The following is a 27,504-nucleotide window of genomic DNA, read 5'->3' on the forward strand; positions in this document are numbered from 1 at the left end:
AAATATAATTTGGATATAGCATTTACACTACATAAAGACCAAACAGGATGGACATATCTCCTCTAAAAGTATCTTGTATACATAATAAAAAGCCTTTGAGAAACCACACAAGACACCACTCAGATTTATTACTGTTTAGGGATTCTAACACATCACTGGTAAATGAGAAGATCGCTTGATCTTTTTGATAAACAAACTGTGTACTCTTAATGGCCAGTTCCATGAGCTGTGTCAGTATCCTGTTATAGACAATTTTTTCAAGAGCTTTATAAAATGTTAAGATTGAGACTGGGCAATAGTTTGAAACACTTGTGCCATCTCTAGTTTTGTAAAGAGGTCTAACAACAGCACAATTCATTCTATTGGAAACACAGCTTGTTTAAGGGAGATATTCCAGATATGAGCCAAAACTTTGCTTACAGGTTTTCATCACAGCAGGCTTTCAGCAGCTTACTTGAATGACGATCTATGCCTGTACCAGTTTTAAATTTAACCAGCAGTTACAGGGACATAGTTATTTGGTTGTGCAGTTCAGGGAAGCTATATTTCAATTAATCTGAAACATTGTCAGCAGAACCATTGCAACCTTTTGGTCCAGTAACAATAAAAAGGTGATCGATAAAAATTTCAGACACTTCTTTGATGTCAATTATTTCTGGGTTATTTTATTAACAATTACAACATCCACCCCCCCCCCCCCCCCCCCCCCCCACACACACACACACACACATTCGTAATCAATTTGACTTTATTACCTGAGTTAGCAATTTCAGGTGCTACACACACATATGAGGGTTGGAACACACCTTCAAAGTAGTCACCAGCATTGTGTATAACCCATTGCCAGTGATGTGGAAGTTGTAGGATACTCTTAGCAGTACCAGTTGAGTTGACAGTTCGAGCGGCGCAGTCTATTGCCCAACGAATTTGTAGCAGTTCTGAAGTGAATGCCGTGAAGTGTTTCCTTTAGTTTAGAAATTGAGTTGAACTTATGAGGGCTTAAGTCAGGGGAGTGCAGTAGGTGGTATAGCACTTAGCAGCCCCATCAGTCAAGCAAACCAGTAACAGCTTGCACTATATGTGCTGGAGCATTGTCATGCAAAATGATGGTCAGGTCCTGCAGAAAGTGTCATTAGTTCTGTCTCTATGCTGTTCATTTTTGGAACACAACTACAACCAGCTTAGAGACAGAAGTGATGACACTTTCTGCAGGACCTGACCGTCATTTTGCTGGACAATGATCAAGCACGTACAATGCAAGCTGTTACTGATTTGTATGACTGGTGGGGCTGCTAAGTGCTACACTACATACTGCACTGCCCTGACTTAAGCCCTCGTAAGTTCAACTCGATTTCTAAACTGGAGAAAACACTTCATAGCATTCACTTGAGAACTGCTACAAATTCGTCAGGCAATAGACTGCGCTGCTCAAACTGTCAACACAATTCGTACTGCTAAGAATATCCTACAACTTCCACATCAATGGCTACAGGTTTTACACAATGTTGGTGACTACTTTGAAGGTCACTAAAACTTTGAAACACACATCTATTTTGTACGAGCTGTAAATAAATAGTTTCCACTATTAAAGTTCCAACCCTTGTACTTGGATTTTTAATGACTTTGGCTATGATTTCACAGAAGGGTTTGTAATGACTTAACTGTGAAGGTTGCACAGAGTGTTTTGATATTTCACAGAGTGTTCTTTTTGTTTCACAGGATACCCTTTGCAAAATGAAACATTCTATTACTTTGATGATTTTCTTCATTATTTTGTATTATGAGTAGCATTGCAAGCAAAATAAATACAAATTCTGAAATTGCAGAGAGGAGCGGAGGCTGAACCAGTTGTTGGATATGAGGATTGGAATTCACACAGGAAAAATTCTCAGTGGTCTCCTGGGAGTATGCAAGTGGCAGTACGATGTATGGTCAAGAGATGTCATCATTGCCAATAGTATGGAGCAATCTGGGAAACCAGGGTAAGAGGCAATTGTGCTATTAGGATACAATAAAGTAAAATTTTGAGCAAGTGCCATAATTGAGGATAGGGTTTTTTTCCAATTTCTATTAATTCTACAACATTTTGGGTAAGAGTGTAACTTTTTTGCTCCACACCTATATAAAATACACCGGAGACACTTGGCACTCAACTTACCATATGGCATCAGCCAGACAAGCTTGCAGCAGACTAGAGTAAGTATATCCTTACACACACACACACACACACACACACACACACACACACACACACACACACATATACACACATTCTTTGCTACTTCCACTGGGAAACCAATAAGCCAATGTCTTTCATTTTACTGGCTCAATCCCCCCCCCCAAGCACTTTCTGATCTGTTACATGTGACTGTTTGTCACTTTTTATTCATCTGCAACTGAGTGGTTGTCTTTATTCATATTTGTTTGTTATTTCTTACAGTTGAACTTCAATTTTACATTCTCCAATTTTACATTTTTCGCAATTCTACATATTAATTTGTGGCCCCTGTGAAAACCGGTAAGATCATTGCTTAAAATTCCCTGATTTTACCATTCTTCCTGGTAAGGTTTATCTTTATTCTAAGTTCTTATTTGACATCTTGCTTGACTTCATCCCATTTTCTTCCTATTGACATTTGATGTGGTTGAATAAGTTATAAATGGCTCAAAAGACAGATGGTTTATACCACGTGTGGTGGCAGAAATAAGGAAATATTTTAGGCCAATGTGGAGAGGGGAGATGTGAGAGAGGCAATGCTGATGTAATCCATGATTGGTGTTCCCAAAGCAACTTGAACTACTGCTAGGTTGCAGTGGTATCGTAAAAACCAGACAGTTGATGTGAAGTGTTTTGGACTAAGCCAATACGTGATAAAGGGGCCCATCCACTACCTTTCTTGTGCCACTTATAAGTCAATCTCATCTTCTTGCATGTATTTCTGGTGTACTGAATTCAGCAACAATATCAATCATCAACCCTGAGTCTCAGAGAATACACTCAGTCATAACTGAGGAAATGTCGCCCATTTCTGGCTAGTGAACTCTTATTGGGTAGTGGCTTGTTAAGTCACCCAATAGCCAGCACAGCCACCACACCACACTAACACATGTAAAATGAGCTCACCTACTGGATGTGTGGAGAGGGGGAGTGGCCCTTCTAAGATGGGAATGCAGGTAGGGGTGAAAGCACTTTGTGAAGTGCTGAAATACTTTTTGTGCAGATGATGTGCTATGACTGAGATTTCATATGGAAATAGAACAAGGGTTTTATGATAGCACATTTTAAAGACTTTCATGTTCAAATCTGACATGATACAGTTGCAACAACTACATACACTACTCATGTATATACTTAACACCAAACATTGTAGATCATAAAGATTGGCAGCAGTGATTGAGGGCACGAAGCGAAACTGTAGCACCTGAGCTACCTTTCAAATTTACATTTTACACAGTGTACAGAAATTCACTGAGCCAACTTCTAATAAAATTGTAACGTCACGTGGGGAAGCAAACTCACTTTTCCATGTCTCTGTTTCTTTCATCAAGGCTAAAATAATACTTTAATTATGGTGAGGATATGAAGTGTGGCTCATAAGAAAAGCATTAAACAATAACAGCAGTGGTGACATAGTATATCATTAAGCAGCTGCATTTTAGCTTATTTAACCACTTAACTGTCATGTTTTTGTTTTAATTCAACATGTTATCACTTTTTGCTTTTTTCTGGGTAAGCACAAAGGATGATCTCTCAAAAATTCATGCTTTGAATGTATAATCTGTAGTCATAGCATGTCAGAAAACTGCTTGATTACCTTATACCCAGATACAAATTTCAATTTTTTGATGTGTTTTTACTTGCTGTTACACATCTGTAATTTTTTGAGAACTAATGATGATCATTAAGACAAATTATTGTATAAAAATTGTATTGTAAATTTAATTTCTTTCTCTTTGATAGATTTTATACAAAGTGTTGGAGAGAATTGTGATTGGTAATCGTATACACCAATTACATGTGTTTTTAGTCATATTTTGGGGGGAGGGGGGGTTCAACATTTTCCTCAGGTCTGTATTTTCCTCAATTTTGTGTTTTTTAGGTCTGGACCACATGAAATCGTAAAATAGAGGTTTCACTGTATTTCATCCTGTAATTTTCATTATTATTTCAATGGAGAAATGTCCCGACTTTTATACATAAATTTGTTGTGAAACCTAAGTACAATACAATCTTCATTTCTATATGCAAAGCTTAGTCATGTTATAAATGGACTATTCTATCATGACAACAAATGGAGCAAATAAGTGTATTGGTGTAGATGATCATAACACTAGATGAGAATATTATTACTTTAAGCAAATTACCAAATTAAAGATGACAGACTGACTGTTTGACTTGGTTTAGCAAACTTCCAAATTTGCTACAGATCTAGGAGTAAAATTTCAACATATAATTTTTTTTTTTTAATTATAGAAAACGTTTTTGTTCAAATATTTTTAAGTGGGATTTCTGATCTATGATATTGCTTGTATCATGAATCATTTTTAAGGATTAACATATGAAATGCAATTTAATGCATACTGTAGAGAAACGATGCATCACTTTTTATGGAATATATAGTTTTCAAGTATAACTGTTATGCCAGACATTTGAAAAGTTCATTGATATATTTTCTATGGAAAAACCATACAACCCCCTGGGGTTGTGGGAGTGTGTGCCAGAGTTATAGTGACATCCACATTTATATTTATTATGTGGTCACAAACAAATGCCCTCTTTAGGCAGTCATATCTTCATAACTTACCCCTGCAGTTCCAAACCAAAATCCTCTTCATGGCTTGGGGATGGAGGGACATGATACCATACAATACCCATGGAGTTGTCAAATTTGTGTGTGAAGTTTTGGTGGCACACACAGACACTCCACACTTATATATGTATCGATTTAAGACAGCAGAAGAGTGTCTGACTATCAGGTGCTGCAACAGCTGAAGAATGGCTGATAAAAGAACAAAAGTCAGTTCTTTAGGTTTCATAAGTGTAACTAGTCCATTCATCAATTAGAAGATAAATTTAGGAAAAAGAAAACATATGAGACTTACGGGACCTGAAAAGGAGGAAGTCTCTCCAGAGATTGGCTCAGGAGAGTCACAAGCTACAGTAAAAGAGTTGAACAAGTAGTGGACTAGTAGCAGAGATTCAAGTTCCAGATACTAATAATGTGTTTCCAGGAATAAAAGGGAGACTGACACTTATGCAGATGAAGAAAGTAAAATCAGAAAAGGAAAACTCTAGAAGGCGATGGATAAGAAGGAAAGGGCAAGAAATTAACATAAATTAAGAACAGCTTGGTGACACAAACCAGAGCCAGTTCTTGCCTGTAGAATTCAGATTCATTTTTGTTGGGTGAGGCATTTCAAAATACCAAAATGAAGAAACAATAAAACTGTATTGTTCTGTAAAAGGACGTATAATTTAATAATTTTAGTCAGCATACTCATCTGTAATTAAATAACGTAAATTGCTCTTTTTAAAATCTAGTCACCTAGTGGTGGCAGGGGAACACACATACCACAGGATTTAACTTTCACAAGCTTTCAGAGCCAGTGGCTCCTTTTTCTGGTGGAAGAGTTGAATGGGAAGGAAGAGGGGTGAAGGAAAAGGACTGGAGAGATTTAGGGAAAGGGTTAAAGTTCAGAAATGTCACCCAGAACCCGGGACATCGGACAGAATGAGAAGGAAAGACTTTCCCTCTCATCCCATTCAGTAAGTCTCCTCTGACCTGAGTGTCTAAGTGACTTTTCTAAACTGTACCCCTTTCCATAAATCTCTCGGTTCCAAAAACTTGTGAAAGTTAAATCCTTTTGCATGTATGTACCCCTGCCACCGCTTGGCGATTAGATTTTTTTATCTGTCCATTTACATTATATTACCAATAACCAATTATTTTTGTAAGAAAATGTTTGTAACAGTAGAGCTAAACTTTTATGGTTTGGAACAGAGTTCTTAATGAACCGCCTAAATATCATTTGGTATCCATAACAGTGAAGTGTAAGAAAAAAACATGTAATTTATACATTCTAGTTCTCAGCATTTTTTTATTATTGTTATAATACTGTTTTTTACAGCCGTGTCCACATTACCCAGCAAACAATGGACCAGTTAGGAAATGCTTATCGATATGAAGAAGGACACGGAGCTAGTCGAAATGCCATACTTCAAAAATATAATATCATCACATATTTTGTAATTTCAAATGAGGTGAGTCTACTTTTGTTTGATTTAGAAAAGAACACTGCTTGTCAGTGTGGCTTCTTTCTAATTATGTGATGCCACATGAGTCATGTTGCAGCACAGTCAAGAGGAATCTTCCAATGAACTGAGACCCTCATACAACCGCCGTTTCAGTGGTGGAGTGAGAAGGCTCACATTCAATAAATCGGTAAGACTTTCTTTTCCTTTCCATTAACTCATCTGAGGATGTGAATGTTACACACTAATCCTGACAAACAAACAGAACAGTGTACCATAACTAATAGCAAAAAATCACACAGATGCAAGGACATGAAAATATAAGCAGAAACATTCCCTGTTTAGAGAGATGGTTGCAAATGTTTCATTACCAGCTGCCACCAACTTCAGTATGAAATATTGTCCTAGCTGGTACAAAGTATTTGAAATTTAAACTTTTCAAGAAGTTCCCCTCTAATTGGGCTCAAATTTCACTCATGATCTACCTTAACAAGAAATAAAATACATCTTCACCACATTATACGTTACAGTTTACTGTACATTTATACCTGTTAAGGGAAGTGTTCTTTCTTTTATGTGTGTGTGTTCTGCCACCACTCGGTGAGTATATTTTTTACTTATACAATTAAATAATTTTATCAATGAAAGTGCTGTACAATTAACTATTGTGATTATCCCAGACAGAAAAATTCAGAAGACTAAAGTTCACGAGGTGATCTTGGAGGTCGAGGTTTAGGTCCTGCTCTCCCTCTGCATCTCGTATCATACTGGCATGTCAGATGTCTTATATCAACAGCAACAAAATGTGTCAGTGGCCTAGCATGCATCTACCATGTTTACCAACCATGGGCCAAGGGTAAAATTTGAGTCCAATTTGACAGGTGCTAAGTAAAAAAGTTTACATTTCAAATACATTTTCACTGGTTACAACAATAGTTCATATTGAAGTCAGTAGTGCTCATACCTGTCAATTCGCAATTGCCTTACTAATGGTTCATTTGCTTTTACCATCGTATACCTCTGCCTGTCAGTTTTTGTTATTAATAAATTAATAATGATATACCCTGTGTATGCAGCAAATGTTTTCTCTGCAAGAACAAGGACAAAACAGATTCTTTTTAAATTATTACTCATGTTGCACACTAAGGGACTATGTGATTTAAAACTATGGGAATTTCAGAATTTTGTTTCAGCCTTTCTTTGTGCTTATGTTACTTTTATTTTATGATAATGTGCTCTTTTCTCAACATCAGACCAAGCTGTTTCAGTATTATTGAGTCTTCTGACAGGCCAACTGTTCAGTTATGAAGTTCATGACTAATTTTTTTTTATATATCTAGTATCCTATGGTACTTTCAGGCCTTCTTTTACTGTACCAATCCATTTTATTGTTTCAATTTCATCTATACAGTCACTTTTGCAGAATTCCACAACCTGTCTAGTAATCTAGTTGGTTTCATTTTTTTAATATGCCGATAAAATTTTAACCTGTATCTTTTCATATCACAATAAAAGTTTGGTTCAGCAGGGGTTCAGAAGTAAAAGGGGAACAATAGACCTCATTTTCTCCCTCCATCAGTTAATGGAGAAATACTGGGAAAAAGGAAAGGACTCGACAGTAGTATTCATGGATTTGGAAAAAGCATATGACAGTGTATGTTTTCTCTGCAAGAACAAGGACAAAACAGATTCTTTTTAAATTATTACTCATGTTGCACACTAAGGGACTATGTGATTTAAAACTATGGGAATTTCAGAATTTTGTTTCAGCCTTTCTTTGTGCTTATGTTACTTTTATTTTATGATAATGTGCTCTTTTCCCAACATCAGACCAAGCTGTTTCAGTATTATTGAGTCTTCTGACAGGCCAACTGTTCAGTTATGAAGTTTATGACTAATTTTTTTTTATATATCTAGTATCCTATGGTACTTTCAGGCCTTCTTTTACTGTACCAATCCATTTTATTGTTTCAATTTCATCTATACAGTCACTTTTGCAGAATTCCACAACCTGTCTAGTAATCTAGTTGGTTTCATTTTTTTAATATGCCGATAAAATTTTAACCTGTATCTTTTCATATCACAATAAAAGTTTGGTTCAGCAGGGGTTCAGAAGTAAAAGGGGAACAATAGACCTCATTTTCTCCCTCCATCAGTTAATGGAGAAATACTGGGAAAAAGGAAAGGACTCGACAGTAGTATTCATGGATTTGGAAAAAGCATATGACAGTGTATGTTTTCTCTGCAAGAACAAGGACAAAACAGATTCTTTTTAAATTATTACTCATGTTGCACACTAAGGGACTATGTGATTTAAAACTATGGGAATTTCAGAATTTTGTTTCAGCCTTTCTTTGTGCTTATGTTACTTTTATTTTATGATAATGTGCTCTTTTCCCAACATCAGACCAAGCTGTTTCAGTATTATTGAGTCTTCTGACAGGCCAACTGTTCAGTTATGAAGTTTATGACTAATTTTTTTTTATATATCTAGTATCCTATGGTACTTTCAGGCCTTCTTTTACTGTACCAATCCATTTTATTGTTTCAATTTCATCTATACAGTCACTTTTGCAGAATTCCACAACCTGTCTAGTAATCTAGTTGGTTTCATTTTTTTAATATGCCGATAAAATTTTAACCTGTATCTTTTCATATCACAATAAAAGTTTGGTTCAGCAGGGGTTCAGAAGTAAAAGGGGAACAATAGACCTCATTTTCTCCCTCCATCAGTTAATGGAGAAATACTGGGAAAAAGGAAAGGACTCGACAGTAGTATTCATGGATTTGGAAAAAGCATATGACAGTGTACCAAGGGATAAAATATGGGAATGCTTGAGAAAACATAATGTTCCTGATTCATTAATTAAAAAATTCCAGATGCTGTATGATGGTTGTGAGAGCAGTGTACAAGTAGGAGGTGGAAGAGCAAAATGGTTTAAGACAAAGAGAGGTGTTCAGCAAGACAGTTTGCTCTCCTCTTTACTCTTCATTACACTTATGGATGCAATTATGAAAGAAATCAAGGAAGAAGAAAATAAAGATCTCAACGCTTTTGTTTTTGCTGATGACATTGCCATTTGGGGAGAGACGGAAATGGAGGTTCAGAGGAGACTAGATTACTGGAACATAAAGTTTAAAGAATTCAAATTAACTGTTAGCAGGAACAAGGCAGTGGCAATGAGGATGAACAGGACACCCACATCTTGTCACATCATACTGGAGGGGGAGACGGTTGAATGTGTAAAAGGCTTCAATTATCTGGGTAGCATCGTACCACATGGTGGAAGTTCCAAACCAGAAGTCTTAAACAGAATGACAAAAGGATCTAGCTTCTTTCACCAAGTACAAATTCTAATCTGGGACAAGGAGGTCCATCAAAGAGCCAAACAGGCCATGTGTAAAACTTATCTCCTACCAATCATGATGGGTAGTCTAGAGGCCTGTTTCATAAATAAGAGAGAAAAGTGTAAATACAAGCATCTGAAATGAAGTTCCTTAGGTCAGCTCTACAAAAAGCTAGGAGAGACAGAGTCAGGAATGATTATGTAAGGAGAGACCTGCAGATGACATTGACTACAGATGAAAGAATGAGTGCTTTGAGATTGAAGTTGTTCAGTCATGTGAAGCGAATGCACTTGACTCACACTCCATGCCAGTATTTGGAGATGGAGGTACCAGGAAGAAGACCAATTGGGTGGCCTAGAAAGAGATGGACAGACCAAGTTAAGGAAGATCTCAAGAGGAGAATAGTAACATGGGATATAGTGGAGAGAGAAATGCTATACCAGGACAGAAACCAATGGACACATATCGTTCACAAAATTCCTACCCAGCTTACTGGAAGGAAATCCTGATGATGATGGTGGTGGTGGTGGTGGTGGTGGCGGTGGTGATGAATAAAAGTTTGCATACTTTTTGGTTCCCTCATTTGCTGTTAGTCTGTATGTTCCTTGTACAGTGTAAGCTGGTCCTAAAATTTAACTAAGCTCAAATCATGTTCCATATTGCACTCTGGGAATAAAAATATAGCAACTCCTCTATAGATGCTTAATTGTCAGAGATTCTAGTGGTAGCAAAAAATATGTCTCATGGGCTGGTCCATGCAGTTGATGATTGTATAAAAGAGTGCTTCTTTGATCATTTTCACTTGTGTAACATGCAGAGTGAAGGAATCATATCATTGCAAGTAAATGCTAAATATATGTCAATATTCAGAGGAAGAGTTGTGCATACGTCAAATTCCATAGATTGCATTCCTAAGGAGAATGATGAGTTGATGTGGAATGAGGCCAGGTATTAAGCAGTTCTCACACTGATTAGGTAGAAATTTCACCACAGCTGCAACAGCATGCTTGATTTTTGTAACATGTGGTGTATAATGCAGCTTCCCACACTGAGATAGTAGACTGCAGTGTGGTGCTGCCACAGTTTCAGAACAGTGCAGCATTTCCTGCCATGCCACTGCATGATGCACATGTTCTTGATACACACACACACACACACACACACACACACACACACACACAAGAATTACCTCTTTCTCAAACAATTTTCAGTTAAAAAATTTCACGAATTTCACTTTTTAAGAGCCAGACATTGCTATTTGACCACTGACTAGCAATCTTTTTGTTATTGGTCATAGTTATTATGATGTTTCAAATTTAAATAATCCATTCATCCAGTCTGCATTGAAAAATGTAGTTGCCGGCTACTTTATGTATGGTACACTTTAGGTTACATATTGTTGCATACGAAATCTAGCTGACATAGCAAAGTTATCTTTAAAGCAGAAAATAGTGACTTATCTATTTCCAGTCTAGACTAAATGCATCTTAAGTGGTGGAAGGATGCCGCACTGTACTCTGATCATGCTGCAGGCACTTATATCATGTGGTATATTTGTCTATACTTCAGGTATACCATTGTATTGTCTGCTGTGTGAAAGCCTTATTCACAAAGCAACATTTAGTAATTCTTACTGGTGCTGATATATTACCAGCAATTGAAAGAAAGACTTTAATAGTGTTCAATACATGTTCTGTCTAATATTAAAGGGAAAAATAACATTAAAAGATAGGAACATCTAGGACCATTGCTTCCTTTTATTAATGTCATTTACAAAGGATCACTCAAGCTTTTGACTAAGTGATAGAATATAAATTTAAGTTGTAATGTAATGGCTAGTGATTTAGTTAGAAGCTATTGATTTACACTAATTTGTATTCTGTTTACAATGTTTCTAACTAAATTCCAACTTGAAGTAAAATAACACAAGTCACTCTGAAGCAAATATAAAACCATTTCTCTACTTAATAAATTGTTTCCCACACTGACGCAACAGAAAAAGCACCGCAGCCCCTGTGGCACACTTGAGACTTTCATGACACACGACATGTAATGGAGATGCCCACAATGACTCTGCTGTTGCCAGCCAGTGTCACTGCGGTGGCACAATATTTTCTGACACAGTGCAGCTCATTCACTGCAGACTGCATTTGCTGCCGTACACATGTACCACCTTAAAATCATACCAGGTAATGCATGTACCCATGTCCTCAAAACGGGTACAGAGAAACTTACTAAATCACTGAAGCAGTTTCCTCTTCTGGTCGATGTGCCACACAATGGTAATAAAAATACCAGAAAGCATGATGACATTTGGAATGTAGTAATGAAGGAACTGAGAAGCAACAGCAGTAAATGAAAGACTTGAGCATGTTGGAATTCCTACCATCAGAGATGTGAAGTGTATCAGAGAGTGAAGTTCTTGTGATAATAACATCAGTGTTCTTTGATGAAGTGTTTTTTTTTTTCTTTTTCTTTGTTCTATATGTACCAACTTCCATCTTGTTATAAATTTGCTATCAATAAAGCAAGTGTATCAATGATTGGTGTATCTGAACATTATTCAGTACACTTTCCGTACGGCGTTCCTACAGTGGTGACCCCAGATAGCACAACAAGTTTTGGCTTTCCCTTCAAAATGTCCACTATAGACACAATGCCAATACCAACAAGAGGACATCTACAAGAACATCATCTTTCAGGCAAACTCTTCAGAACAGTGTTTCTGACAATGAACCTCTAAACATTCTCACATCCCCTGTTCAACAAGCAGTGGAAGTGAAACATGAAAGTGTCATTCCAATGAATCATGTGGCCAACACAGCTGATGTAACCCATGGACCCAAACAACATTTGCACCAACTGGATCTGCCTGGCAATTTCTTCTTTGATGACCACAGTGCTACAGTAGTCATGATTGTGCTCAAACAACCAGACCTGAGCTGAATAACGAATACTTGCACACATTTCCTGGTTCTATCATGCCAGTTATGTGCCAGTAGAATCAGTTTGCTGCATATTTCATAGGCCAGCTATCTGGGTCTTGCATGATGGGTTCAGTCTTTCCACCCACATTGTGAACATGCCCTGAGCTCAGACTGAATCTGCCTTCACAAAACAATCAGACTTAAGTGGAATTCCATTACAACTTGGATCCACACCTAAATTACTGACATTCCAATCAGAACACATGGCAATGTGTCTTCAAATTGCTGAGCTCATTTTACAAAGTCTTAGCATCATGGAAGATACACCTAAAATTGTGACTTTATTGAGAAACATAGCAAACTATGCTCATGTAATCAATGACACCATCCATGCACCACAACCACAGGAAAATTCAATACCACAAGACACCACTAGTAAAACACCTTGGAAAACACAAGAACAACAGCTAAGCCAGCTTATTAATAAAGGATGGATTGGTAGCAGAATGCCTTCGCAACTATGGCAGCATAAATGTGAGCCTCTTTCTCCCATAATTATGCCAGACAGCACATTTTGGTACATGTGTCTGCTCTAATTACCTCAACTAATTCAGTGCACTTGATTTCAAGAGAACATGATCGGACAAAGATAAAATTATGTTTGGCTGACAGACTTTATGCAATCCCACAGTAAGTATGCTACAGCCTACGCTTACACTTGCACACAAAGCAAGCTTCCACACTGTTAGAATTGCATAATTTGTACCGTTCCACAGTATACTACAGTGTGGAATTATATTCTGGGGTAGCACAGCTCTAGCTCAGTAATCTTCCAGACCCAAAAAGGGCTGTAAGAGCAATGCACCATGCAAAACAGACTGACTCATGTAGAGCCCTCCTTCAGAAGTCTTCCATCCTCCCTCTTCCCTGTATTTTTATTCTAGAAAATTGTAAATATGTGAGGAAAAACATCAAAGAGATGAATAAAAACCATAATGTAGATGAACATAATACCCGGCAAAAAGACAAACTCCATGTTCAGTCATTATGGACAACAGCCTATAAAATCTCCAGTACAAATAGTGAAATACAAATGTACAATAGTTTGCCACATAAAATTAAAGTTATTTCTTCATTTTCTCTGTTTCACAAATCCCTAAGGGCATTCTTATTAGATCACTGCTTCTATTCAGTGGTAGAATTCTTAAACCATGTGAAGTACAACAGACATGAAGCAATAACATGCAAAGTTGCTACTGCTGCTAAAGCAACATCAAATATAATTAATTTATTGTACTATTAAAATAAATGTTGAAGTTATATGTAACCTGTGTGTGTGTGTGTGTGTGTGTGTGTGTGTGTGTGTGTGTGTGTGTGTGTGATGCAAATGACATCTGACAATCTGTAGAGATTTACTGGATGAATAAATAAATAAATAAAATAAATGACAGCGGACAGAAGCATGATGCAATTATGCACCCCACACTGATTCAGTTACCATGTGGGGGTCATGGCACATGCGCAGGGACTCTGAACCCCAAATGCTCACGAACACCACTGAGAACTCCCAACTGGGGTGCGCTGACCTGCAGTCAGCTGGGGAGATCACACCCACAATAATAAACAATGACACTCCATACACCAGCAAGAAAGCATGGCTGCAGTTGTGCTGGTTTCACACTCACTTCAACAAGAAAGTATGCAACTGAACGCAGCCATGCAACTACCCAAACTCCAGAAGTGGCCCACTATAAGTGCTCTAGATCATGACAAGCAGTGCAGTCACCTAAGGAATGAGACAAGTGGCCAAACTAGTTTGACAATGCCTACAGGATTAGGATATCATACCCACAACCATGTGTTACAGTGACACCTCTGTCAGCTATTTCAGAACAGTGAACGGACAGTAGTGCATTTCTCAGGCTACATGAGAGATACACTTGTCAGTTTGACATCCCTGATGTGTGTGAACCAGTGCTGGGGCAGACTTCTTATGAAATTGCCACCTCTTGTCTGACTTGGCAGCAGGGTTACTTCACCAGACTAGTAACAGGGAATCCATTCCTGAACATATCAGCAACCCACCAACATGCAATGTAGACAAAACTGTTCAGGACAGTCAACAGGCCATGGAACACTCTCATCTTGTCTAATAAAAAGGCTAAGGATATGCAAGGGAATATTCCCAACTTTACCAATGAAGGATGTGAAACCCTACAACTGATCAGTGCAACATTTGATGCAAAATATGTGCAATCATTCACCAGAAATCAATAACAATGCATAATACAGGGCGTTTCAAAAAGAAAGAGCAGATTTCAAACATTTATTTCTCAAAAACTACAAATGATAGAAACACAATTCCAACGGTCCTTCACTCAATATGAGTACCAAATGTTACACAACAAATATCAAACCGGTATCTCATTTCTTGCCACACACGACGCAACTGGTCTTTAGTTACCGAATTCACGGCCGCAACAATTCGATGTCGTACCTCTTGAAGAGTAGCGGGCATAGGTGGGACATAAACACAGTCCTTTATGTACCCCCACAAATAAAAATCGCAGGGAGTAAGGTCTGGTGACCTGGGAGGCCACAGACGATGACATTGATCTTGTGCTCCTGCTCTTCCAATCCACTGTCCTGGAATGGTGTTATTTAGGTACCGTCGTACAGGTTCAGAGAAGTGTGGTGGGGCGCCATCTTGCATGAAGATGAAGTGATTTGAATCTTCCTGAAGTTGAGGAAATAGCCAGTTTTCTAACATGTCCAGGTAAATGGTTCCTGTGATAGTTTTCTCCATGAAAAAGAAAGGTCCATAAACTTTGTTTACCGAAATTGCACAAAAGACGTTAACCTTTGGTGAGTCTCTTTCATGTTGAATAACGTCCCTCGGAGTTTCACTCGCCCAAATTCGTACGTTATGCCGATTAACTTTACCAGAAATGTGAAACGTTGATTCATCTGAAAAAATTAATCGTTCGGCAAAATTGTCCTCTTCCATGTCCTGTAGAATTGCAGTTGAAAATTCGAACCTTTTGTTGTGGTCGTCAGGACGCAATGCTTGCAATAACTGCAGTTTGTACGGCTTCATGTGCAGACGGTTACTCAGAACGCGCCATACCGTTGTTTTAGACATGTTTAGTTCGTGACTTGCCCGTGCCGTGGATTTTCTAGGGCTCCTTTCGTAAGCTGCACGGACACGCTCGACATTTTCATCCGATGTGCGTGGACGACCCGTGCTTTTTCGCTTGCAGATGCAACCATCTTCTACGAATCTGTGATGCCACTCATAAATTTGCTTATGACGAGGCGGCTGTTTGTTGAATTGACGGCGGAATGCACGTTGCACACCAACAATGGACTCTAACTTTGCAAATTGCAGCACACAAAATGATCGTTCCTGTGGTGTCGTCGCCATTTTCCTACAAACAAACGCCAGCGCCACTGCGGATTTGCATGGAACTTCTGCGCGGACCATTGAAAAACTTTGAACCTTTCTCTGACAAGAAACGTTTGAATTGTGTTTCTATCATTTGTAGTTTTTGAGAAATAAATGTTTGAAATCTGCTCTTTCTTTTTGAAACGCCCTGTATAGCTCTGTCATTTAAAACGTCACTTAGCTATTTCTGTGTTCTGTACAGTTCATTTGTAATTTTATAAATAAAAAAGTGTTTCTGTGCACATATGGTTACAGCATCATTTACAGTAAAGTGATGACCCGTTCATCAGGGACAGCTGATTCACAAGAAGCTGTATCCTGTTTTCCTACATCCTCTTCAATGAGATCTAATATCTGATCAAAATATTCACTGGTCATTCTAAAGCAGATGAAAAATTGTTCCTCATCTAAATACAGGTGCAACATTTGTGTACAATATTCAACAAACTTAAATCTTTCCACACTGATATACGCACTGACTTCTGTTTTCTGAAAGAATTGTAACAGTAATTATCAAAACTTACAGTTCCTGGCCTCAGACCTGATGTTTCAAACTGAATGTTTACCTCGCTCTTTGTTCATCCTCTATGAGATCTAATGATAGAAGCACCTCTTCTTCATCAGATGACAACATTTGATCGACTAGCTGCAGATAATTATGTCACACCATCTTGGTAGACTTTGCTCTAATGTGGACAGCTGAGAGAAAGTATGTCTCTGCCATTCTGGTGCTGCAGGGGCATCACTGTGAATCCACTGTGGCTAATTTCACCTGCCAAGAAATCAGTGTGGGGACTGCTTTATGGCTGAAAGTTCTCTCAAGCACTGACAGAATGTGGTGCAAGGGGTAAAGGAAGCAATCTGAATACAGCACAAGGAAAGCTGTGAGGAGATGAATGGTGAGGGAGAAACATGTTGTGCATTCCTCACCAGAACTTTGACAATTGCAAACTTTTCCAAATTAATACTCCTCACCTAAAGCTTCGTAAAATGTCTGTTTCTGCTCAGATACTAATGTGCTGTGTAAATCCACAGCAAATCTCAACAATGTCTTCATTCCTTGCAGTGATGCCATCAGCCTCATGCACATGTGAATTTTTCAGGCAGCATCATCCAATACCAACTAATGACTACTTTAGACAACAAATGGGTGTAACTCCTGTCACACAGTACCACTGATCTGGACTGCACCATCAATTTTCATAACAGACCTCTGATTTTCTGATGTATTTTTTTTTCTCTCATCTAGACATCTGTTTTTCCTTTATTTCTGACTTGTCAACTGGCTTGTCTGAAATGTGTAACTTAAGTTACTAACTGACTTCTTATCTTTCCCTGGTGTGCCTTATTTAACTCAGGATCATGGATGTTGTTCATCTTTAATTCTTGATCAGTATCAATACTTTTTTCTCTGCTGTCAGATGAAGAAATATTTACTTATGAAAACTAGTGCTTCATGTTACCATGTGTATCTGTCCCTGCTGTCATTTGATATGTATCTATGTAAGTGAACACTGCCTCATCTTTCTAACACTGTTTTTGAGACTATTTTAGTTCACTGTGTAGCACTGTTCTGATACACTTCCTTTCAGCGCATATATTTAAGAAAAGCACAGCTATTTCCAGTTCCATAATTATCAGTTTGATTGTTTAGTACTCAAAATTCTGCATGTGCTTTCAGGAATGAGAAAAATTAATATTATACTATCACAGCACAGTCATAATTTTTTATTCTTCATAAATTGACATATATATTCTCAGTTGGTAAACTTAACTTTATTCCTACTACAATTTTCTGCATTTTAAATGGTGTTTGCCATAAATAACAATGACAGGTGACAGAGCTGTTAAGACGGTGTACTTAAATTCAAGAGATGGTTCAAATCCTCATCTAGCCATCCACATTTAGGTTTTCCACAGTTTCCATATATCACTTAAGTCAAATGCTAGGATTGTTCTTTTGAAAAAGGTGTGACTAATTTCCTTCCCCAACCTGATCTTGTGCCACATCTTTAATGATTTCATCATCGACAAGTTGTTAAACTCCAATTGCCTTGTTTTGAACTGTAATAATTATGCTGGCAAAGCATCATGTAAAGTCAGAATGCAATAGATACCAAGAAGCAACAACAAATAATTTTCCCTTGAGTGTGAAGCGTGAAGTTTGGGCATTTGAGTCTTGAAAGTGTGAACAAAACAGTCAGCTTTGATGTTTGATTGAGGAGAGAACGGTGCCATTTGGATATGACAAATCCCATTTTGTTGGCAAAACTGTTGGAATTTCAGTGAAGAAAACTGTGGACCATTGTCTGAAGCAATGGTTTGTGGAAAACTTTCTAACCAAATGACAGAATCAAGCACTTTTATGGTGCTAGTGCTAGTTTTCAAATGCACTGAAATGAAAAATGGATACAGATGAATATCTACTGTACACATCGATGATAATCAGTAACCATGTTCCAGAATGGACCAGCAAAATTGAAATAGATGCATTGTCAAGTACCATCAGGTAGAAGCTAATTGAAAAACTCTTGGCCCAGAGCTGCTTGGTTATTTGCGTGTGCATGGCAGTGGGCAATCATCGTTCTATTTGCTTGTCAAGTTTGAGTCGCACACAGTGCATGTGCACTAGCTGTTGAGTTCTAACAATTACCTAATGTCCCCTATATAACAGTTACAAAATATTTTGCCTGCAATAATGTGGGAATCATGATGCTTGTTGTGGTGTGCACAGTATTTATGTAGTAATGCATCTGAAATAGATTTTGTATTTGAGGTTAGCACATTTGAATGTAATACTTGAACAATCTGTTAAAATGGCGTCTGTAACGGATGTGCGTTGCAAACAACGGGCAGTGATCGAGTTTCTTTTGGCGGAAAACCAGGGCATCTCAGATATTCATAGGCGCTTGCAGAATGTCTACGGTGATCTGGCAGTGGACAAAAGCATGGTGAGTCGTTGGGCAAAGCGTGTGTCATCATCGCCGCAAGGTCAAGCAAGACTGTCTGATCTCCCGCGTGCGGGCCGGCCGTGCACAGCTGTGACTCCTGCAATGGCGGAGCGTGCGAACACACTCGTTCAAGATGATCGACGGATCACCATCAAACAACTCAGTGCTCAACTTGACATCTCTGTTGGTAGTGCTGTCACAATTGTTCACCAGTTGGGATATTCAAAGGTTTGTTCCCGCTGGGTCCCTCGTTGTCTAACCGAACACCATAAAGAGCAAAGGAGAACCATCTGTGCGGAATTGCTTGCTCGTCATGTGGCTGAGGGTGACAATTTCTTGTCAAAGATTGTTACAGGTGATGAAACATGGGTTCATCACTTCGAACCTGAAACAAAACGGCAATCAATGGAGTGGCGCCACACCCACTCCCCTACCAAGAAAAAGTTTAAAGCCATACCCTCAGCCGGTAAAGTCATGGTTACAGTCTTCTGGGACGCTGAAGGGGTTATTCTGTTCAATGTCCTTCCCCATGGTCAAACGATCAACTCTGAAGTGTATTGTGCTACTCTTCAGAAATTGAAGAAATGACTTCAGCGTGTTCGTAGGCACAAAAATCTGAACGAACTTCTCCTTCTTCATGACAACGTAAGACCTCACACAAGTCTTCGCACCCGAGAGGAGCTCACAAAACTTCAGTGGACTGTTCTTCCTCATGCACCCTACAGCCCCGATCTCGCACCGTCGGATTTCCATATGTTTGGCCCAATGAAGGACGCAATCCGTGGGAGGCACTACGCGGATGATGAAGAAGTTATTGATGCAGTTCGACGTTGGCTCTGACATCGACCAGTGGAATGGTACCGTGCAGGCATACAGGCCCTCATTTCAAGGTGGCGTAAGGCCATAGCATTGAATGGAGATTACGTTGAAAAATAGTGTTGTGTAGCTAAAAGATTGGGGAATAACCTGGTGTATTTCAATGCTGAATAAAACAATCCCTGTTTCAGAAAAAAAAAGTGTTGCATTACTTATTGAACTGCCCTCGTACATCCACTTTCAAAGAAATTTATCCACTCATAATGTTTTTATCACTAAGATACCTGTTACCACACGACAGCTATTTTGTGTGAATAATCTCCAAATCTTTAGTCCCTTCAGAGTACAAAAAACAAATCATTCCCCTATTTCTTCGTAGATGCACATGGACAATGAGGCACATGCACATGCATGTCATTGTTGTGTCAGTTCTGTCAACCTATGGAACAGGAAAATAATTCCTTTACTTACTGACTTGTCCACATATGTTAGTGGATAACCATTAGTTATAAATCACTGTAAATATGCTTTATAGAAGTAGTGTGCATTGGCTGCTTCTCCATGTTAACGTATAACTTCACTCATTCTACATCTGTAAAGGTGCTCTTTTATGAGATTTACAGAACAGAATGTGTGGATTAATGAATGAATTACATTCCATCAGGATTTTTGTCCAATAAATTGTGAAATATGAAAGTTTCAAAAGACAAACAGTTTCCAGATTGTCAATAGCTCTCAAGTCCATAAACAACTATTTCTCTTTTCCAATAGCTAAGTGGTGTGTGTCACATTAACACATGTCACACTGCAGAGACATAACTAAGGTTTTGAGCTATTGAACTTTTTGTGCTGAAAATACACACTCTCATACAACACACAGACACACACACATACACTAACATGAAGCAATGGTAACACTTTGCCGGCCGCGGTGGTCTAGCGGTTCTGGCGCTGCAGTCCGGAACCGCAGGACTGCTACGGTCGCAGGTTCGAATCCTGCCTCGGGCATGGGTGTGTGTGATGTCCTTAGGTTAGTTAGGTTTAAGTAGTTCTAAGTTCTAGGGGACTTATGACCTAAGATGTTGAGTCCCATAGTGCTCAGAGCCATTTGAACCATTTTTTTGGTAACACTTTGTTTATTGTGTCATCACAAAAATTCCATTATAATATTACTTACCTTGTCTTTTAGAAAACACAATACAGTCAAAAAAGTTTGGTGGATGAACAAGTTTCTTATCTTCGGTATTCTCCACTTCTCTTCAAAAAAAAAAAAAAACTGTTTCAGTGTCTCCATCACAATACAAATCTACATAACACATCTACGTACATACTCTGCAAACCACCATAGCGTGTATGGCAGAGAGTACCCTGTACCACTACTAGTCATTTCCTTTCCTCTTCTGTTCACAAACAGAGCAAGGGAAAAATGACTATCTATATTCCTCCATCTGCAGAGCTAGTTGGCATATAAACTTGTACTACTGTAGTAGACGTGGGCTTTGTGTCTATCTTGGCCACAATAATGCGTTCACTATGCTGTTTGTAGTAGCTTACCCATACTCCTATTTTTTATTCATTATTAAACCTACTCCAGCATTACCCCTATTTGATTTTGTATTTATAACCCTGCATTCACCTGACCAAAAGTCTTGTTCCTCTTGCCACCAAATAGAAGCTTTCAAAATGTGGAGCTACAGAAGAATGCTGAAGATTAGATGGGTAGATCACATAACTAATGAGGAGGTATTGAACAGAACTGGGGAGAAGAGGAGCTTGTGGCACAACTTGACTAGAAGAAGGGATCGGTTGGTAGGACATGTTCTGAAACATCGAGGGATCACCAATTTAGTATTGGAGGGTAGCGTGGAGGGTAAAATTCGTAGAGGGAGACCAAGAGATGAATACACTAAGCAGATTCAGAAGGATGTAGGTTGCAGTAAATACCGGTAGATGAAGAAGCTTGCACAGGATAGAGTAGCATGGAGAGCTGCATCAAACCAGTCTCAGGACTGAAGTCCACAACAACAACATATGCAGAATACGAGCCATAATTTTTGTAATCTTATCTTTGCAATCCTTATGCAAAATGTATGTTGGTGGCAGCAGAACTGTTATGCAGTCATCTTCAAAGGCCAAGCTGAAGAATGATTCACAAAAAGGATGTCATCTGCCCTCCAGGGATTTGCATTTCAGTTCATGAAACATCTTTGCAATGCTTGTATGTTGATCGACCCTACTGGTAACAAATCCAGCAGCCCATTCTGAATTGCTTTGATGTCTTCCTTCAATCTGGTCTTGTGAGGGTCCCAAACACTGAAGCAGTACTCAAGAATGGGTTGCACTCATGTTCTATGTGCAGCCTCCTTTACAGATGAATTACACTCTCCTAGAAGTCTCACAATAAACCAAAGTCAACCATTTGCTTTCCCTAATACTGTCCTTACATGCTCTTTCCATTTCATATTGCTTTGCAACATTACATCTACATATTTAATTGACATGACTATGTCAAGCACAAGACACTACTAATGCAGTATTTGAACATTATGTGATTATTTTTCCTACTATGTCATTTCACTATATTCAGAGCCAGTTGCCAGTCACCATGCACACTAGAAACTTTGTCTAGGTCCTCTAGTATTCTCCTGCACTCACTCCGTGACTCATTCCCATACACCAAAGTATCTTTGGCGAACAGCTACAGATTGCTGCTCATCCTGATTGCAGATCATTTATGAATGTAGAGAATAGTAAGAGAGGTCCAATTATAATTTCCTGGTGCACCCCTGAAGATACCCTTGTCTCCAATGATTACCCAACATCAAGGATATCATATATGGTTCTATTACATAAGAAATCTTTGAACCACTTACATATCTCACATATCTGGGAGTCTATTCCATGTGCTCGTACTTTCCTTAACAGTCTGCAGTGGGATACTATGAGAAAAGCTGTTCAGCAACATAGGAATATGGAATTTGTCTGTTGGCCTTCATCCATGGTTCACAGGATATCATGTGAGAAAAGGTCAAGTTTAGATTCACATGAGTGATTCTTTCTAAAACCATGCTGATTTGTGGGCAGAAGCATTTCTGTCTCAAGGAAATGTATTGTATTTGAGTTGAGGCTATGTTCAAGAATTCTGCAGTAAACTGATGTTAGGGATATTGATCTGTAATTTTGCAGGTCTTTTCTTTAACCCTTCATATTAGAGGAGTCATCTGCACATTTTTTCAATCACTTGAGTCTTTGTGCTGAGTGAGGGATTAATGATACATGTATGCTAAGTAAAACTGAATTAGGATGCCATCCAGACCTGGTGACTCATATGTTTTCAAATCTGTCAGTTGTTTCCCTATACCAGTGATGCCTATTACTATGTCCTCCATTCAGAAGTGCATGCAAAGGTCAAATGACAATATGTTTGTACAGTTCTCCTGTGTAACTGATTTCTTAAATGCAAGACTTAAAACTTTAACTTTCATTTTGCAGTCTTCTACTGCCACACTATAACGGTCAACGAATGTCTGTGTTTTGCAGTCTTCTACTGCCACACTATAACGGTCAACAAATGTCTGTGTAGAAGCCTTTGACTCACTTAGTGATTTTACTTTGGACCAGAATTTACTTGGGTTCTCAGCAGGGTCTTTTTACTAAGGTATGATGACAGTAATCATTGAATGCTTCACACATCTATCATTTTACAGATGCACAAATTCCTACTAACTTTTGCCTGTCATCATTTGCATGTTCTTTTTTGAACCAAGTGGGCAATCATCTCTGCTTCCTCAACATTTCCAGTTTTTTTATTGAATTGTGGTGGGTCTTTTCTGACCTTAATCCACTTACTCAGCACACATTTCTCCAGAGCTTGATCTACAATCCGTTTAAACTTTGCTCATAATTCCTCTGCCTCCATCATATTGGAGCTAAATTATGTCCAGTCATTGTCTACGTAGGATGCTAATAAAAGCTTCTGCTTTTTCTAGAAAAAATACTCTCCTAGCGTCCTTTTGGATTTATTAACTTTAGTAACCATTGTTACTGTGATGATGTCATGATCACTAATCCCTACCTCTATACTGACACCGTCGACAAGGTCCTACGAGGTCTAAAATATTTCCCCAGGATGTGTGCTGTCAAACTAGCTGCACTGGCCAGTTTTCAGAAAACATATTGAAAAGTAATTCACAAGACTGCCTTTGCATACCATCTACAATGAATCCACAGACGTACAAATACTCACTAGGTTAAAATTGCTGCCAATTAATATTGCATGATCTGGGTATTTCCAAGCTACAGAGTGTATATTATCTTTGAATGAATCTAAAGCTGTCACAGAATAATCAGATGACCAGTAAAAAGATACAATAATTAACTTGAGTTTATCTAGACCTGTTACACATGTCCAGATACATCACAGTTACACTCAGTTTTGACCTCAATAGACACAATATTTTTCTTGACTGCAATGAACACTCCCCTACCTAAGGCATCTAATTTGTACTTTCATTATAAATTCCATGCCCTGCTAAATATTTCAGATCTTTTGACTTCAGGTTTCAGCCAGCTTGCAATTTCGAGAATAATTTTAGCATGACAGCTTTCCTGGAGGGCAGTAAATTCAGAAATTGTTACAAATACTTTGTCAACTTACTGTCAAAATTTTGATGGTCAAAGTGTCTTTACTTTGTACACAGTCTGGTTTTGATCTCTGCATATCGAATGCCAATCATTCATCAGAGGACCTCAAGCTCTCATTTAACCTCAAAAAAGACCCTCGTGCATTCCAGAGGTACCCCAATACCAGAGTAGCTGCTTCCTTTGTACAGTGCACCCCTCACCTATCAAGGGGAGTCCTATAATTTTCCACCCTATAACATAAATCCAGAAATGTGCAGCCAAGACTTTCACAGAACTGATGGAATCTTTGTTTGAGATCCTCTATGCAGCTCCATACCAAAGGACTCCAATTTCTCAGAATGATGCTGTGAATTGTGGGCTCTAGGCCAGCCATCTCCACCACCTCTTCCAGTCATCCGAGTAAACTGAGGGTGACCTCTGAACCCAAGCAACAGATGCTGGTGTCAATGTGAACCTTATCTTGCAAATTATTGCACCTTGCATACTCGATAGCTGCACTTAAGGCCTCCTCCACTTCTCAGATGAGCCTCTCCCTTCCCCCAGCAGAAGTACCAAGTGCAAATTGGATTTCTTTCCTAACATTGGAGCTCCCAGAATCTAGCATACACCTCTCCCCCGATGTGCCTGCTTGTACCCTGCTGAAGGAGCAGCCATGTGTCCAGTCACAGGGTGAACAGGCAAGGCCAGCTGGCAACCCACCACGTTAACTGTGCACGTCCAACTTTGCAAACACGTTAGCACCTGCCAGTCATATTGTGGTGAGAGCAGATCCTCCACACTGAAGACACAGCAAGGTGCCTCAGCAGCAGAGCCTATGGATGAAACAAGTGACCCCCTAGTGTCCCATGTGACACACCAGATTCTCTGCCACCTCTACACACCAAGGCAGCAGCCTGAAGACAGCTGACTGTGGCAAAAAGCACCTTCAGCTGCTCGTGAACTGCAGCCAGCTTCTCCTGCATCCACACACAGCATGCAAACATTCTATCCATCCCCTGTATTACTAACTTAAGAATTATATCTAAAAACACAGATGATGTGACTTACCGAACGAAAGTGCTGGCAGGCCGATAGACACACAAACAAACACAAACATACACATGAAATTCAAGCTTTCGCAACAAACTGTTGCCTCATCAGGAAAGAGGGAAGGAGAGGGAAAGACGAAAGGATGTGGGTTTTAAGGGAGAGGGTAAGTAGTCATTCCAATCCCGGGAGCGGAAAGACTTACCTTAGGGGGAAAGAAGGGGTATACACTCACACACACACACATATCCATTCGCACATACACAGACACAAGCAGACATAACTTAAGAATTAGCTATACAAGCACACAGAGGAAAGTAAATATGTAACTTGCTAACCTCCTGATGCATCACCAGTGGAGATTGACACACTGAGCTGTGTCACTTAAATATTATTTGCATGGAAGAAACAAGGAAGGCATTCGAAAAAAAATGGCACAGATACAGCAAGAACTCACCTACATTTACAGCACACATCTGAAGTACCTCCATCATATGCTTATAAAAATTATGTGGAACTATCATGAGCATTATCAAAATAGTAAGCAGCAAATATTTTCACATATTATGATCTGATTCTTCCACTGTACAGTACCTATTCTCTTTACTTCCTGTCATCCCTTCCATTCTGTTTCACAATGGCTTACAACAATAACTGACTTTTGCATAAAGTCATAATACAGACATTCTGTAAACAAAACTGTAGACTGAAGCTGTTACTGTTAAAGTGATAGTTTCAGTGACGAGTACCATAAGTACAACACTTGCTTTCTTACAAATAGTTGTATCATAAAATACACAACAGGTAGCAGTAACATAACATAACAAATTTTAGAAGTGATATTTTGGTTCTGGTGATTATTTTAATATAACAATGTTATCTGAACTAAAACATGTCATGAAGCAATGTAAATAACTATTGCAGCTTAGAGCAAGGGACGGTATTGCTGTTGCATCACGAAGAAGAACTGCTTTCATGGACAACAACTTGCATCAGTATCAGCAGGCATTACTCAAAGCCAATGAAGAAATGTCAAAAGCAATCGAAAACATGAAACTTGGACTGTATGAGTATGTATATTTTGTAATACATAATGCTGTTATTCATATAATAATAGGCATAAAATATGGTGAAATAGTCAGGGAGGAAATTACCCTTGAAAAGTGTATTAGACACTGGAAAGAACAAAAATAACTGTGTGGGTTAAATATAAAATTCTGAATGCTGAATACTATTTTTTAACTTACTGAATCTGAAAGTTTCATCTCCAACAGATATGTACATATTTACTAAGCATAATAGTTCATTTTATCATAAGTTAACTGCAAAGCTGCTGGAAATTTAACTTAATGGTAGCAGACTCACACTCCACAGTAGGATGATATTTTATAATGAGTTACATATTCTTTCTTTAAGGGAAACAAAGCTATCTGATGAATTGTACAGAATGTAGCTGAAAAAAAATAATCTTTTAGAATGCTTAAGACCAGATGAATTGATGCTGTGTAGCTAACTGAATGAGAAAGCATGCTATATGGTATTACATTTTATTGATATGCCTTACATTTGATAAATATTACATATTTAGGCATTAATGTCAAAAATCTATTCCTTGGTCAAAGAGTTCTCTACAGTTTAAAGTTGATACAAGTAATATGACATGAGTTATATAACATTTAATTATTCCAACAAATTGTTTCCGCAGCAGTATTTTATAAAACAATTCAAAATGAAAAAATGAAGTTACCTGAAAAATAAACTGTTTAACTAGTTACATGGCATACAAAAGTCTGAGTAACAAAATCAAGATCTTAGTTTTGCTGTATAGAAATGCATTTTGGAGGTCTGTTACACCATGTATTTATTCTTATTATAAGAGCCCAGTTTTCATGAATTGCTTTTGTTTTGATTTCTTGCAATTGCAGTGGGTTCTTGATTATTTTTGTGTGTAGCACTTGGTCTGCAAGTTATTCATACATTTTCTGTACATATGAATTCAATTTTTAACATTAAAAATTTAATAAATCCAATAAAAAGAAAAGTGGCCAGTATGAGATTACAAACATTTTCAAGCAGAATCCATTTGAGCTAAAA

General features: G+C 38.3%; 1 protein-coding gene across 1 annotated transcript in view; it reads left to right on the forward strand.

Moving 5' to 3' along the window:
- LOC124613534 (adenylate cyclase type 2-like) overlaps nt 1-27,504 on the forward strand; it is a 283,418-nt gene that overhangs the window by 164,182 nt on the left and 91,732 nt on the right. The window contains exons 8-11 of the mRNA XM_047142245.1: nt 1,827-1,982; nt 6,130-6,262; nt 6,354-6,443; nt 26,335-26,480. Coding sequence (XP_046998201.1) covers nt 1,827-1,982; nt 6,130-6,262; nt 6,354-6,443; nt 26,335-26,480 — 525 coding nt within the window. The remainder of the gene's footprint in view (nt 1-1,826; nt 1,983-6,129; nt 6,263-6,353; nt 6,444-26,334; nt 26,481-27,504) is intronic.

This window comes from Schistocerca americana, chromosome 4 (genome assembly GCF_021461395.2).
Source record: "Schistocerca americana isolate TAMUIC-IGC-003095 chromosome 4, iqSchAmer2.1, whole genome shotgun sequence".
In the NCBI taxonomy this organism is placed as follows: domain Eukaryota; kingdom Metazoa; phylum Arthropoda; class Insecta; order Orthoptera; family Acrididae; genus Schistocerca; species Schistocerca americana.